The 13,726-nt window shown below is 45.2% G+C and overlaps 1 protein-coding gene across 1 annotated transcript; it reads left to right on the top strand.

The window, feature by feature from the left end:
* Positions 1-2,519: 2,519 nt before the first annotated feature.
* Positions 2,520-11,877, top strand: LOC100757234 (H-2 class I histocompatibility antigen, alpha chain). The gene is made up of 6 exons (XM_027388684.2): positions 2,520-2,591; positions 2,692-2,796; positions 10,027-10,240; positions 10,500-10,775; positions 11,327-11,602; positions 11,729-11,877. Exons 1-6 carry the CDS (start codon positions 2,520-2,522, stop codon positions 11,875-11,877), a joined length of 1,092 nt encoding a protein of 363 aa, XP_027244485.1.
* The last annotated feature ends 1,849 nt before the right edge of the window (positions 11,878-13,726 follow it).

Below are 13,726 nucleotides of genomic sequence, written 5' to 3'. Positions count from 1 at the left end.
AGAACTCAGGCGGCAGACACATGTGGATCTCAGTGAGTTCCACGCCAGCCACAAAAAGAGAAAAAAACATCTGAAGATGTTAAACAGTTCCCAGTGTGGCTGGAGAGATAGATACCCTGTAAAGTGCTTGGTTTTCCTACAGAGGACCAGAGTTGGCATCCCAGGAGTTTGACTGCTCACAGCCTCCTGTGCATCCACCTACTCCAGGGTTTCTAACACCACCTTCCACCTCCACAGACAACTGCCCCCTCTATATCACAATGCATTGACACATAAACATACATATCAACAAAAATTTTGAACAATTCTTAAAATGTCCTTCCTTTATATTTCCAGCAAATTATTTTTTCTACACTGTAAATACAACAGAACTATGAGAGAATGGGCTCAGAATCCACTCGGTCTCTAACCTGTCAGATTTTCACTTAAACCCAGTTAGTGTCCTGTAGTTTGCTGGATTCTACAGTGTCCAGTGTCATTTTCTGCAGCAAATATCAGAAGTGGTGACCAAAGGTAACCCAATGGTGACACGGAAGGTTGGGACTTCTGGTGAGGGTTCACTCACTAGTGGCACTCCGGATGTAGATAGGGAGCGCTTTCTTCAGCTCTTCTGTGCAGTGTTTTCCAAGTCTCAGGGCTCTGGGTCTGCCTCTATCCATGCTCTGGATCCTACTGCTCAATCCATGGCAAGTGGGGATCCAGGTCTGGGGTCTCTCAGGAATGGTGTGTGGTCCACATAGCCAACAAAAATGTACTGGTTCTCCCATGAAACTTGGCCAGGTCAGAAGGCATTGGAAATAAAGCAAGGAGTTGGAGCCTAGGGGCAGCCTTAGGTGAAATTCTAGCCCTCCTCCTAGGAACCCATGTTGGGTGGGGATGGGAAGGGAGAAAGAAGCAGGGCTAAGATGCAGAATGGCGACAGAAACAGAGGGTGATGGCTGGGCTAGGAAGGACACAGCCATGAGTAATGCTGCCCCTGCAGGGATGGATTCCTTTTGCTATTCCAAGTTGGAGCCTTTCTCTCCAGACACCAAATCTTGCCCTCTGGAGACTGAGTCAGAGCCACTGCAGCCAGAAGCAGCAGGAAGAGTACCTGGGTCTCAAGGGTCTATATCCTGCTTGGTGGGGAAGAGCACAGTCTCTGCTGGTCTATGTTCACTTTATAGTCTTGACATTGAGGAGGTTAATTGGCTTCTCTAAGAATTCCCAATGGCCGAGTTAGAGAACAACTGGGCTGGGTAAGGGTAAAGGTGAACTCCTGGAAGAGAAATCTCTAGGGCCCTAACTCTGCAACTCAGACACAGCCCTGGTGCCCGGGATCCACATACAGTGTCAGAGGACAAATTGCTTACTCTGATACTGGTCCCCTGGTCTTTGTCACAAAGCCTTCTAAATACAGACCAGAGGTCAATAAGTCAGCAATATTAGACCACTGGGCTGTCAGAATGCCTACACAACCTTAGAAATTGATCTGCCCTCAAAGGTACTCCTGAATGTGGGTGTTATATCTGTGTATGTTCCCCACATTAGGAAATGTGAGAACACACAACATTTGCATCAACTCAGCAGTAGAGAGGAGGATGTGTGTAGAATTCTGTGAGTTTCAGTTCAGCCTCAAAAGAAAGAAATGATCTGAAGATGTTACTAAAAGTATCCCTGCAGTGCCTGCAGAGATTGCTCGTATGTAAAGTGGAGCAGAGCTGGAGTCCACCACTCTGGGAACTCACAACTCCTATGCATTTTCCTCTAGAGTTTCTATCATCCTCTTGTAACCACCAGAGACAACTGCACTCCCCCCACACACATTGACTCACTAACATTCACATAAGCACAAACTGAAATTTTCTTAAAAATATATCTACGTATTTCTGAGAAGCTGTATTTTGAAATTTGTAAATAAAACTGAGATGTTAAAAAGGAGAATCAGAATCTGAGGAATTTTTTAGTGGTGACGATGACGACAAGAGCAGGCAGAAATGTCTACATCTTTTCACCATATCAGTATGCTTTGGAAAATACTCATTACTTTTTGTAAACACTCTGCTCATCTACACTTTGTTATTAATGTGTTCATAAAAGAAATGTCTCAAAAGTTCTCAGTTTCTAACACGATGAACCTGGATTGATACAATGTACATAATCAGGAGTGCCTTGGAGAGCAAATACATTTCTAAACTATGTAGACATCAAAATATGGACATGTTTGAGGATTGCTGACTCAATAGCCTTGTGAGCTGGACACAGAAGAATGTTGTGATGAGGGCCAGCAGGACAAAGATCAGAGTATGCCACTTGTCCTCCTAAATTTCTCCAAGGATGCCAGGACACGGAGATGAATCTGGGTTGAAGAATCAGGGTCCTAGGGATTCCTCCTCCAGGTTTTCATCTCTCCATGACCCAATGTGTAAGGTCTGTTTCACTTCTGTTGGGAATTCTCAGATAGGCCAATCAGACTCCTCCACATTAAGACTACACCGAGAATAGACAAGCAGAGACTCGGTCTGCTCTCATACTATAGGATGAAGACCCTTGCACCCCAGGCTCTCCTGCTGCTGCTCCTGGCCAACCTGGCTCCTACCAATATCAACAGGGTGAGTGCTGGTGTGGAGTGAAAGGACCTAAGCCAGAGCAGCAACAGGACTCCTACCCCAGGATAGCATCACCAGGGAACTTGTCTCCTCTCCATCCCAGCTAGACCAGCCTGTTCCCTTCTCCATTCTGCATTCTGACCCCCAACCCCTGCTGAAGACCCTCAATTGGAGCCCCCAGGCACCAGCATGGGATCCCAGTAGGAAGGTAAGAATCTAAAGGCCCATCTCACATAGGCTCACACACAATGCTCTTTTTTCCAAACCCTCCTAACCTGGCCCAGCTTTGTGGAGTCCCAGTACACCTACCTTGGCTATGTGGACAACACCCTATTCATGGGATACAACAGCAGAACCGACAAGTCAAGGCTGAAACCCCATGCTCCCTGGATGCATCAGGAAAACCCGATTTTTGGGAGTATGAGACACAGAGAGCCTTGAATCTCACAAAGCAATTGACAGAAGAACTGAAAGCAGTGCTCCACATTTACAACTAGAGGAAAACCGGTGAGTGAACTCCAATCAGAAATCCCAACATTCAAGGTCCCCATGGGTTTGATCCTGGTCACCATGTCTGAGGTTCGCCCTCAGAAAATGTGGCCCCTGGAGTATAGACTCCAGAGAGCCATAGGACACTGACCTGGATTTCAGTGTAGCTTAAGTCCAAATCTAGCCAATTAGAAAAGTCAAATCGCTGGGCCCACCAAATGGAGGGGCCTACCAAGGGGTCTGGTCTGTGGGCGTGACTAAGAGTGGGGACTTGGCCAGGATATCACACAGTCCAGATGTACGGTGCTGCCTGCAGGGTACTTTGGTGGCAGATACTATGAATTAATCTATGACAGCGACTTACATTGCCCTGAACGAGGATCTGAACACCTGGACAGCAGGTGGCATGGCAGCAAGAATCATCAGGTACCAGTGGAAGATATGGGGTTCAGCAGAATTCTTGAAGACATACCTAGAGGACACCTGCGTGGATAGTCTCAAAAAACACCTTGAGAAAGGGAAGGAGATTCTGCTGAGAACAGGTAAGGAAAGGAACTGGTCCATCTTCTCTGAGACTGTAGCTCCTGTCCCCTGAGGAGTTCTCCTCAGCAGACAGCAGCTGGGATAAGGACTCTGCCTTGCAACACAGGTGCAAGAGTGCTCCTGATTCAGCATAAGAGAGGGGCTCTTGCAAGGCTCACACTTCTGTCAGGACAGTTCATTCTGTCCAATAAACAGCAGTTCCCTTTCATTCCTATTGTGAACCATGGCCTCTCCCAGACCTGTTCACTGTTCACGCAGCATGACTGTGAAGGTCTCACTCCCACATTGCTGAGCACGGGAAGAGGGGAGAGGGAGCTAGGAGAATGAGAAGGGGAGTAGAGGAGGGATGCAGAGGACATGAGGGAGCAGAAAGTTTGAGTTAGGTGAAGAAAGGAAGATAACAAGAATGGAGATACCATAATAGAGGGAGACATTTTAGGTTTACAGAGAAATCAGGCACCAGAGAAATGTCTGGTGATCTACAAAGATGACACCAGCTAACAATCTAAGCAACAGAGGAGAGGCTACCTTAAATGCCCTCCCCTGATGATGAGATTGGTGGCTGACTTATATGCCACCCGATAGCCCTCATCCAGCAGCTGGTGGAAGTAGTTCACTGAATTGAACTGGAATTAGGATGCAGAGAAGGATGAGTGAAGAGCAAAGGGGTCCAGACCAGGCTGGTAAAACCCACAGAAATAGCTGACCTGAACACTGGGGAACTCTTTCGCCCCAGACTGATAGCTTGGATACCAGCATGGGACTGATTCAGATCCCAGGAACATGGATTTCTGTGAGGAAATCTCAGAAATCTACAGGACCTCCTGTAGTAGTTCAGTAATTCTCCCTAGCATAGATATGGACTTTGCGAGCCCATTCCACGTAGTGGCTCATACTTGGCTCATACTTCCTGAGCCAAGAGACACGGGGATGGGCCTAGGCCCTATCCCAAAGGATACAATAGACTCTGATGACACTCTATGGAAGGCCTCACCATCCAGGTGGAACAGAAAGGATATGTGATAGGTAGGGTTTTAGTTGGCGGGGAGTGTGGTAGGGGAGGACAGGAGGGAGAAGGGAACTGGGATTGTCATGTAAAACAGTCTTGTTTCTAATTCAAATTTTAAAAAATCTGCAAAAAATCATTGGAGATATACTGGGACTGACTTCAACAGAGCTCTGGCATCTCCTTCTCCCAGGACGGGGTCCTCTATAAACACCCGAATTCTCCTTTAGGAAACCAGGGTCTTTCCTCCTTCTGGTCTGTAAAGTTTCCCTCTTTCAGTTGCTTATATTTTTTAGAGATGTCTGGTCATCACTTCCTATCTCACACAGCTGTTTCTGACATTGGAAAGTGTAACTGGGAGATTCTAGTGGACTGCGGCCGTCTGTCCTGCTGTCCTCCATCCTGAGGAGGGGGGCATCCCTGACTTGTCTGCTTTTGTTCCCCGGATCTACAGGGAATGGGACCTGTGTGTGATACTGAGGATGAGTCTGGAGTCATTGTCTCTGGGTATCCCCTGTTTCTGTCAACAGAGGTGTTTATTTCACTGTCTCAAAGCTATGGTACCTTGGTCAAGGAATATCTATGATATGGCCATCAGACGATGAAACATACATATTTACATTACACTGCATTTTCTTAGCATTTCAGATTTTAAAAACTGGTAAAAAGACAGAATATTCACCCACTTTTGTGGGAAAGATAAAACTATTTGCCAGGTGAACATCCATAGAAGATCTATTCCTTCTGGCCTAATTATTCCTTAAAAATAGCTGACCCCTTTTAAAATATCCTTCTTTGCCTTAGAAGATTTGGTTATATTAACACTCTGACACCGTCAATGGAGATAAACCTCCAGTCAGATGGTCATTTAGGATGCAGGGTCAATGGGATCTATAGAAGTCTCCTGATCTTTATCTCAGGGAAGTTTCCAGAACTGTGAATGGAGATCCAGAGAAGGATGAGGAAACATGATGGAAGATTGCACATGAAGAGGACTAACTGGACTCCTGGTTATCTGTTCTCAGTAGGAAACTTTCCATCTGACCTCTGGGAGCTGAGGATCAGGTCTCTGCCACCTCTATCATTGCAGTGATGAATCTGCTCATTGTTCCCTTTATGCTTCCCAAGACAGAATAAGTCACTGTGTGCATGAAACTTTGCTCTCATGTGGCAGGGCACACTCTCAGCTGGGCTTCATATTCACAGGGAGACAGTAACAATTGGCATGATGGGGACAGAGGGATGAGGAGGCTCTGACAGAAGAATGGAAGGAACAGTGAGGACTCTGACCTCCAGCTGTCAGTCATGACCCTGCAACAGTTCTCCCAAGGACTCCGACTCTCACTGTAATAGGCTCTGTGCTCACTTCCAGTCCTTACCCCGCCTCAGGTGAGGGGCTCAGGTAATTCTCCATGATCCACATGGCATGTGTAGCTCTGCTCCTCCCAGTAGTCACCACCACAGCTGCCCACTTCTGGAAGATTCTGTCTCCTGCAGGCCTGGCCTATATCACCTCCATGTCCAGATTCTGGTTGCTCCCATCCCTCTGGCAGGTTCGGGTGATCTCAGCAGGGCAGAATTCCAGGGCCCAGCACCTTCAGAATTTTATTCCATTATTATAATGATGGAAAGCATAGAGTGTAGGCAGACACGATTCTGGAAAAGGTGTTGAGAGTTCCACATCATGATCTGCAGGCAGAAGTTGTAGACTGTGAGCCACCCTGGTTATACCTTGAACATATAAGACCTCAAAGCCTGCCTCCTCCACAGTGACACACTTCCTCCAGCAAGATCACACCTCCTAATAGTGTCACTCGCTATGGGCCAAGCAGTCAAACACATGAGCCTATGGGGCCATTCCTATTCAAACCACCACGTCTGTATAATGTAACTTGTATGTGTGTTTTCAAGGCTGGCTATGTGGTATTGGATAACCAGTTGGTGTGCTTTCCTTAGGTGTCTGCAGTTCTTTGTGTAGGGTTGAGGACACGGGCACCTTTTTCTATTTGCTTGGAGATGTCTATTGGTATTGTCCTTGTTCAGCTCATCTTAGGGCAGTCATGTGGGTGGGGCTTTATGGATATAGCCACTAACTTTCCTAAAAACTTTCCCCTTCTGAAATGTTCCCTGAGCCAGAGTGTCTAAATTGTTTTTTGTTAAGTTGTTTTATCACATTGTCTGGAAACAGTGGCTTTACTCAAGGTTCCTCCAACAGCAAAGGGGAGTCCAATCTCAGATTAGTAGTTAGTCAAATTGTCCCATCTCGAGTGTCTGTTTATTACAGGAAAACTAACATCAGAAAGAGGGCTCACAATATAAATATATAAGACTCATTCATATATTTAGATTTATTTATTTTCTATGTATACAGTGTTCTGCCTGCATGAATGTCTGCAGGACAGAAGAGGGTGTCAGACCTCATTATAGATGGTTGGGAGCCACCATGTGGTTGCTGGGAATTAAGCTCACCACCTCTGGATGAGCAGCCTGTGCTCTTAACCACTGGGCCATCTCTTGACTCCTAGAACTCATTAATATTAACAGTGACATCAGAGTTTAGCAGGGTTTTAGCCATGCTCAACACCTGCCCCATGTCCAGAGAGAGAGATGGAGTCTTCTAGTCCATCTCAGCATGAAAAGGCCTGTTTAGTATCTGCCACAGAGAAAAGACCTGCACATGGAAAAGTAACATACATGTATAAAGTGTTCTTTATGCATGTTGTAAGCTGGTTTTAAACCATTTCATTTATGCTCCAAAGTCATCTCAATGTGACATTGATATAATTTCCAATTGCGATGAATAGTCGTAATGAATGCTTAAAGTCACCATATGTTCATGTCCTTAAGTCTGGATGTCAGAATTCAAACCATCTCAGAAATGTGTGAATGTCTTTTTAATATACTGGTTACAAAGAAAAAGAGAAAAGTACTTGATTAGTATCTCAGAGTACTAATGCCGTCACATTTATAGGTGTGTGATCTCTCTCCTGGTTCCAATTGGCTAGAAGGTTGCCCCCATTGTGTGAGAAACGATTTTTCTGCATCTTAGCTACAAAAATGGGCTTGATTCCCTAACTATATTTTGCCAGCTGACCCTGAAGCGTTGCCAGTAGAGGGCAGCAGTGCACCAGAAAGGGAACGCATTGGGTCTGTTGAAGGCTTTGGCCAATTTTCTGCAACATGTGTCTGAATTGCACCAAATTAAGATCAGAACTGAGTAATGATGGCTGTGTGGGTGCAGATGAGACAATGAGAGACCACCTCTGTATAGCTCCCAACGAAATGGAATTAGGAATGATGTCAGGGTCCTTAGTCTCTGAGATATGAAATGGTGGCCAATACACTCCCAAGTTGGAGAATATCATGTGTTTAGAAGGTCCCATAGGGGAGTCCAGAGAACTGTGCTAGATACTTTGGCTTGGGGTTCGGTTGAGGCATCTGCCTGGTGTCATATGGAGATGTTGTGCTGATGTCTGAGCTGGGAATCCTCACAGTCCTGTCAGAAGCACATTATCCTCTCAGCTCCTGTCTCTTCTCCTCTGTGCTCTCTTGGGACATGAACTATATGACCACTGACACAGCAGCCAACTCCCATCCTAATTTCCTTGCCTCCACCAGGCTCCTGTGAGATAAGATGACCAGAAAGACAAGGCTTATTGCAGGTGGACTGGGCCTGTCAGGAAAGAACAATGGCATAACTGTGAGGCCATGGGAGTTCCAGATCAGGGACCAGAGCTGCACACTTCAGTGAGAGACATAAGTCTTTGCTTTTCTCTCCTTCCTTGATCCTGTCAGACAGATCAGCATCTGGGCTAGGACTCAGAAAGATGTTGTCAAGAAGACAGTTCCAGGAATCAAAAAGAAAAGAAATGACTAAAATGATTTGAAGATGTTAATAAAAACACTCTCCACTGTGGCTGGAGAGAAGGCTAAACTGTGTAGTTAACCACATTTGGAGTCCTTGAAGTGTTTAAGTCCACGACCTCCTGTCCCTCCTATTCCAGGGTTTCTAAGAGTCTCTGCTGTACTTCCAACCTTCACACACACATATATACAACCAAATATACGCGTAAATAAAATATAAAAATAAATCTTAAAATATCAACTGTGTACATTTTTGTGAACATGCTTTTCCTATACTGCACATAACACTAAAGTGTTGGAAAGGAGAATCAGAATCTAAGACCGTCTAGTGAGAAGATGTATTATTTTCACCACATTACTGTATTTTTGTAAACATTTTGCTTACAAGCACCTTATCATTAATGATCAATAAGGCACATGAATAAAATTCTCAGTTCCTAACATAGTGAACAAGGATTGACATAATCCACACAAGCATAAGTACCTCTGATGTCCAATGCATTTCTAAGACTCTGATGACATCCTGATATCTCAGTGTGAGGATTGTGGAGGGAAGTTTCTGCCCTGCCCAGTCTTGCAGCTGTTTAGTCACAAAAAAAAAAAACAGAGAAAAATCATTAATTATAAACTCTTTGGCTGATAGCTCAGACTTCTTATTGGCTGCCTCTCACTTATTAATTAACCCATAACTATTAATCAATGTATCTCCATGGGGTCTTAGCTTACTGGAGAATGCCTGGATGTTGTAATTTACTGGCAACTACATGGCATCTTACTGCCTGGCAATACCCTGTCTGTCCATTGGTTGAAACAGCGTTATTCATCAACCAATAAGAGAAACACATATTCACAGCATACAAAACGACATCCCCCATCAGAAAATTCTGACTGAATGGCCTCTGGGCTGGACTCAGAAGGATATTTTGATCAGGATGAGGTTGACAATGCCCAGGATAACCAATTTGTCCCTGTACACTGCTGCTATGATCCCAGGTCCCAGAGCTGGGTCTGAGCTGGGAAAGCAGTGCCCTGGAGATTCCCCTTTGAGGAGTTCATTTTTCCATGACCCAATGACAATACCCTCTCTCACTACCACTGGGAATTCTTAGAGAAGCCAATCAGCCATTTCCATATCAAGATTATAAACTGAATACACACAAGTAGAGACTCAGTGTCCTGTCTTCAAGAAGGATGAAGACCTTTGTTCCCAAGGCTCTCGTCCTGCTGATCCTGTCCAATGTCACAATGACCAGGCATCCAGAGGGTGAGTGTGGGTGTCAGGAGGGATAAAAGTAGATTCCAACTCTGGGATTGGATTACAGGAGTCTGCCTTTCTCCTAGCACAGCCAGAAGCTTCTAGGACCTTATTCATTTTACATCCTGTCCCCTGTCTCCAGTTCCCTGCCCTCCTGGGAGGACTGTGGGCAGCAGCATAGGACACTAGGTGGGAGGTGTATATCTAAATGCCCACTGCACTTAGGTTCACACTCCCTGAGCTTTTTGCAAACTCTCCTCACCTGGCCTGACCTCCTGGAGCCCCACTTCATCCTTGGTGTCTACTTGGATGACATTCATATTCAGAGATTCAACACCATAGCACAGACTCGGAGGCTGGAGCACTGTGCTCCTTGGGTGGATGAGCACCAGCCACAATACTGGGATAACGTGACACGGGACATTCTGGCACTAATTGACATCTACAATGATTTACTGAAGAAAGTGCTTCACCTGTACAATCAAAGTGAAACTGGTGAGTGACCCTGAATCAGAAATCCCCCATTTCAAGCTCCCAATGGGTTTGCTCCATTTCCCCATATCTTAGATTTGCCCCAGCAAAATGAGACCCATATAGACTAGGATGTAGAGAGCCTTGGGACATTGACACAGTTTTCTACACAATTTAAACTCAAATGCTGCCATTTATAAAGGTCAAGGGGGAGGGACTGAGCCCCAGGGGGGCCCTAAAAACCTGGCCCCTTTAGAGTGACTGAGAGCAGGGGCTTGGACAGGTTATCACACGGTGCAGATCCTGATTGCCTGTGATGTGCTGCCTGGAGGAAAGTTCAGTCATGGACAATGTAAATTAATCTTCGATGGCCATGATTACATTGCCTTGAATGAGGACCTGAACACTTGGACTGCATTTGGCAAGGCAGCTGAGATCCTGATGGAAGAGTGGGAGAATACAGCGTTTGCAAAATCTGTGACGCCTTACCTAATGAATGGATGTGTGCACTACCTCCTCAAGGAGCTGCACTATGAGAAGGCGTTCTTGATGAGAACAGGTAAGAAAAGCAACTGCCACACCGGCTCCACTACTGGAGCCCCTATCCCCTGAGGATTCTTCCTCTGCAGGGGAAGCTGGAACACTAACTTGGTCTTGCATGAAAGGGGAAGGGTGTCATGGGTTTGCTAACTCAACAACAGAGAGGGACTCTCCAGAGACAGAAGTCTTCTCTCTGGGAACTTCAGTCTGCCAGTTAAGCAGCAGTTCCCTTCCATTTGCGTTTTCAATCTGACCTCAATGAGGCCTGTACACTGTCCATGTACATTTGTGATCTGACCCAGAGTTGCTGAGTCTCAGTCTCCATCAAGTGAGAACCAGAAGTCCATATTCCTAGAGGGAGATCCTGAGTCTCCTGCTCTGTGCTGACTCACACTGATTCTGAAACTTTCCTTGGAGTAGATTACCCCACCTTTATCCTGGGTTTAGGCTAAAGTGTATCTCTTCTTCTAGCAAACTGTCCCATCTATTCAAAACAAGGTTAAATGAACATTGACAGATCTTTACAAAGAATAAAAAAAAATACCTGAAAGTTTCAATTTATTCCCTCAGACATCCCAAAATTACATGTGACCCATAAGGTCAGAGCTGATGGGAATATCACTCTAAGGTGCTGGGCCCTGGATATCTACCATGCTGAGATCACCCTGACCTGGCAGAGAGATGGGAGCAACCAGAATCTGGACATGGAGGTGATAGAGACCAGGCCAGCAGGAGATGGAACCTTCCAGAAGTGGGCAGCTGTGGTGGTGCCTCCTGGGGAGGAGCAGAGATACACATGCCATGTGAACCATGAGGGGCTGCCTGAGCCCCTCACCCTGAGATGGGGTAAGCAGTAGGAGTGAGCACAGAGTATCTCACAGTGAGAGTGGGAGTACTCAGGAGAACTGTTGCAGGGTCATAACTGACAGGTAGAGGTCAGAGGCCTCACTGTTCTTTCTATTCTTCTGTCAGAGACTCCTAAGCCCTCTGTCCCCATCATGCCAATTGTTATTGGCCTGGTTCTTGGAGCTGTGCTTATGGGAGCTGTGGTGACTTTTCTGATATGGAAGAGGAGGAATAAAGGTAAGGAAAATGCAGGGTCTGAGTTCCTGTCTCTCTGAGAATATCAATCCCAGCTGAGACTGTGCCCTGCCTCATGAGAGCAAAGTTTCATCCACACAGTGGCTTATTCTCTCCTGTGCTGATGAGCTGACATTAACCCCATTGTGAAGCATAAAGGAAATAATATACAGATTCATCACTGCAATGACAGAGGTGACAGAGACCTGATCCTCAGCTCTCAGAGGTCATATGAAAAGGTTCCTACTGAGAACAGGTAACCAGGAGTCCAGTTAGTCCTCTTCATGTGCAATCTTCCATCAAGTTTCCTAATCCTTATCTGGATCTGCAGTCACATTTCTGGAAACTTCCATGAGATAAGAACCATTAGATTCCTCTAGGCCTTTTAGATCTTCATGCATCCATAAGTGTTAATACAAGAGATTATTCTCAGGGGCAAAAGATGATAAAGCATCTATGTTTAGGCTTGCCTGTCCTTACAGTCAGGGCTCATCCCTGAGAGAGCTGTGGCATAATGATAGGTTGCCCTGGACGTTCTCAGCCAGCACACACCTCCTCATTCAGTTCCATCTCTAGAGGCTGATCTCCTATTGTATCACTTACCACTGGGAGGTACAGTTTTGTTTTTTGTTTTTTGTTTTTTTGTATTGCCAGTGTTGTTTTAGTTTTAAAAAGTGATACCCTAAAGGGCAGTGTCTGTAACAGGGAGAGGTCATTCCTGGGAATGGTACAGTTTGAGTGTGTGATGAGATGTTTATAAAGTCACCTTTTGAGACACTGATCTGAATTTATACCTTGTTCTCTCTTCTACAGGATAAGACAGCTGGACTGAGCCTAACAGGATTCATTCTGCTTTCTCTTTTCCCACTGTGGCCTAAAGAACTGATGACTTCCTTTCCTGCATCTGACTGTTACTATGTGTCTGTCTCCTGTGAGTACAGTGTAACCAGGTGATGAGGGTTGCCCTGCCCTGAGCAGCAAAAAGTCCCATCCTTCCCCAGTCACCATTGCTGTTCCAACAAAGGCAGGGCGGGCAAACCTCCATCCCTGATAGATTAGTTTTCATTGAGCTACAATTTAATGCATGTCCCTTGAAATTAAGATTTTTTTATGTTTATGGAAATTCTTACAGAGTGGATATTTAATAAGTGTACTAAAGATGAGTAAACTTGTTGGAAAAGAATAAAACTTCATAATCTTTTAGAATATTCTCTGCTTAGCTAACTCCATTGCCTTCATGAGAGTTGAAGGCTGTGTGGTTCCTAGTGGAGCCTGTGTGTGGACAATTGTTACTCCTCCCACCCTGGGATTTTACCTATTCCCTTCGTACCTGTGTCATCATGCTATCTCCTAATCCCTGTTCTTTCTAATCCTGCTCTCAGGGACATGTGACCGAAAGTTCTCAGTCATTTCTAGAGTCTGTCCAGTGCCTGTGTTGTTCTATCATGTTGGCAGTCATTCTCCACAGGCTTTAGTCTGATGTTCCATCAAGATATGGTTTGATTCCTTATTCTACAGGAATTACTTTTGTTCTCAGTTCTGTGTTTGACTCTGCTGCCAATGTCTTCTATTGTCCACATTCGCTGACATAAGTACGGAGTGTTTCTGTCATTGTCCAAAAGTAGATCTTTGTTGTAGTCTCACCAAATTGGCAGAGTTCAAGCCTGGTTAGTGACAGACCTTGGGCTCTAATATGTCAGTAATACCAGCAGGCAGGAGTAGGCTCTGTCGACTGGAGATATGCAAGATTATGATCCACCTGAGATGCATCCTGAGATCATGTCTCTAGAGGAAGCCATTAAAATATAATAAATAAATAATTTTAAAAATTAATATAAGGGATGCACAAAGCTGTACTATGCTACTTCCATTTTTCAAAACTCTCAACTA

Source organism: Cricetulus griseus, assembly GCF_003668045.3.
Source record: "Cricetulus griseus strain 17A/GY chromosome 1 unlocalized genomic scaffold, alternate assembly CriGri-PICRH-1.0 chr1_0, whole genome shotgun sequence".
Lineage (NCBI taxonomy): Eukaryota > Metazoa > Chordata > Mammalia > Rodentia > Cricetidae > Cricetulus > Cricetulus griseus.
The sequence above is the reverse complement of the archived record's forward strand: the minus strand, read 5'-3'. Positions and strand labels throughout refer to the sequence as shown.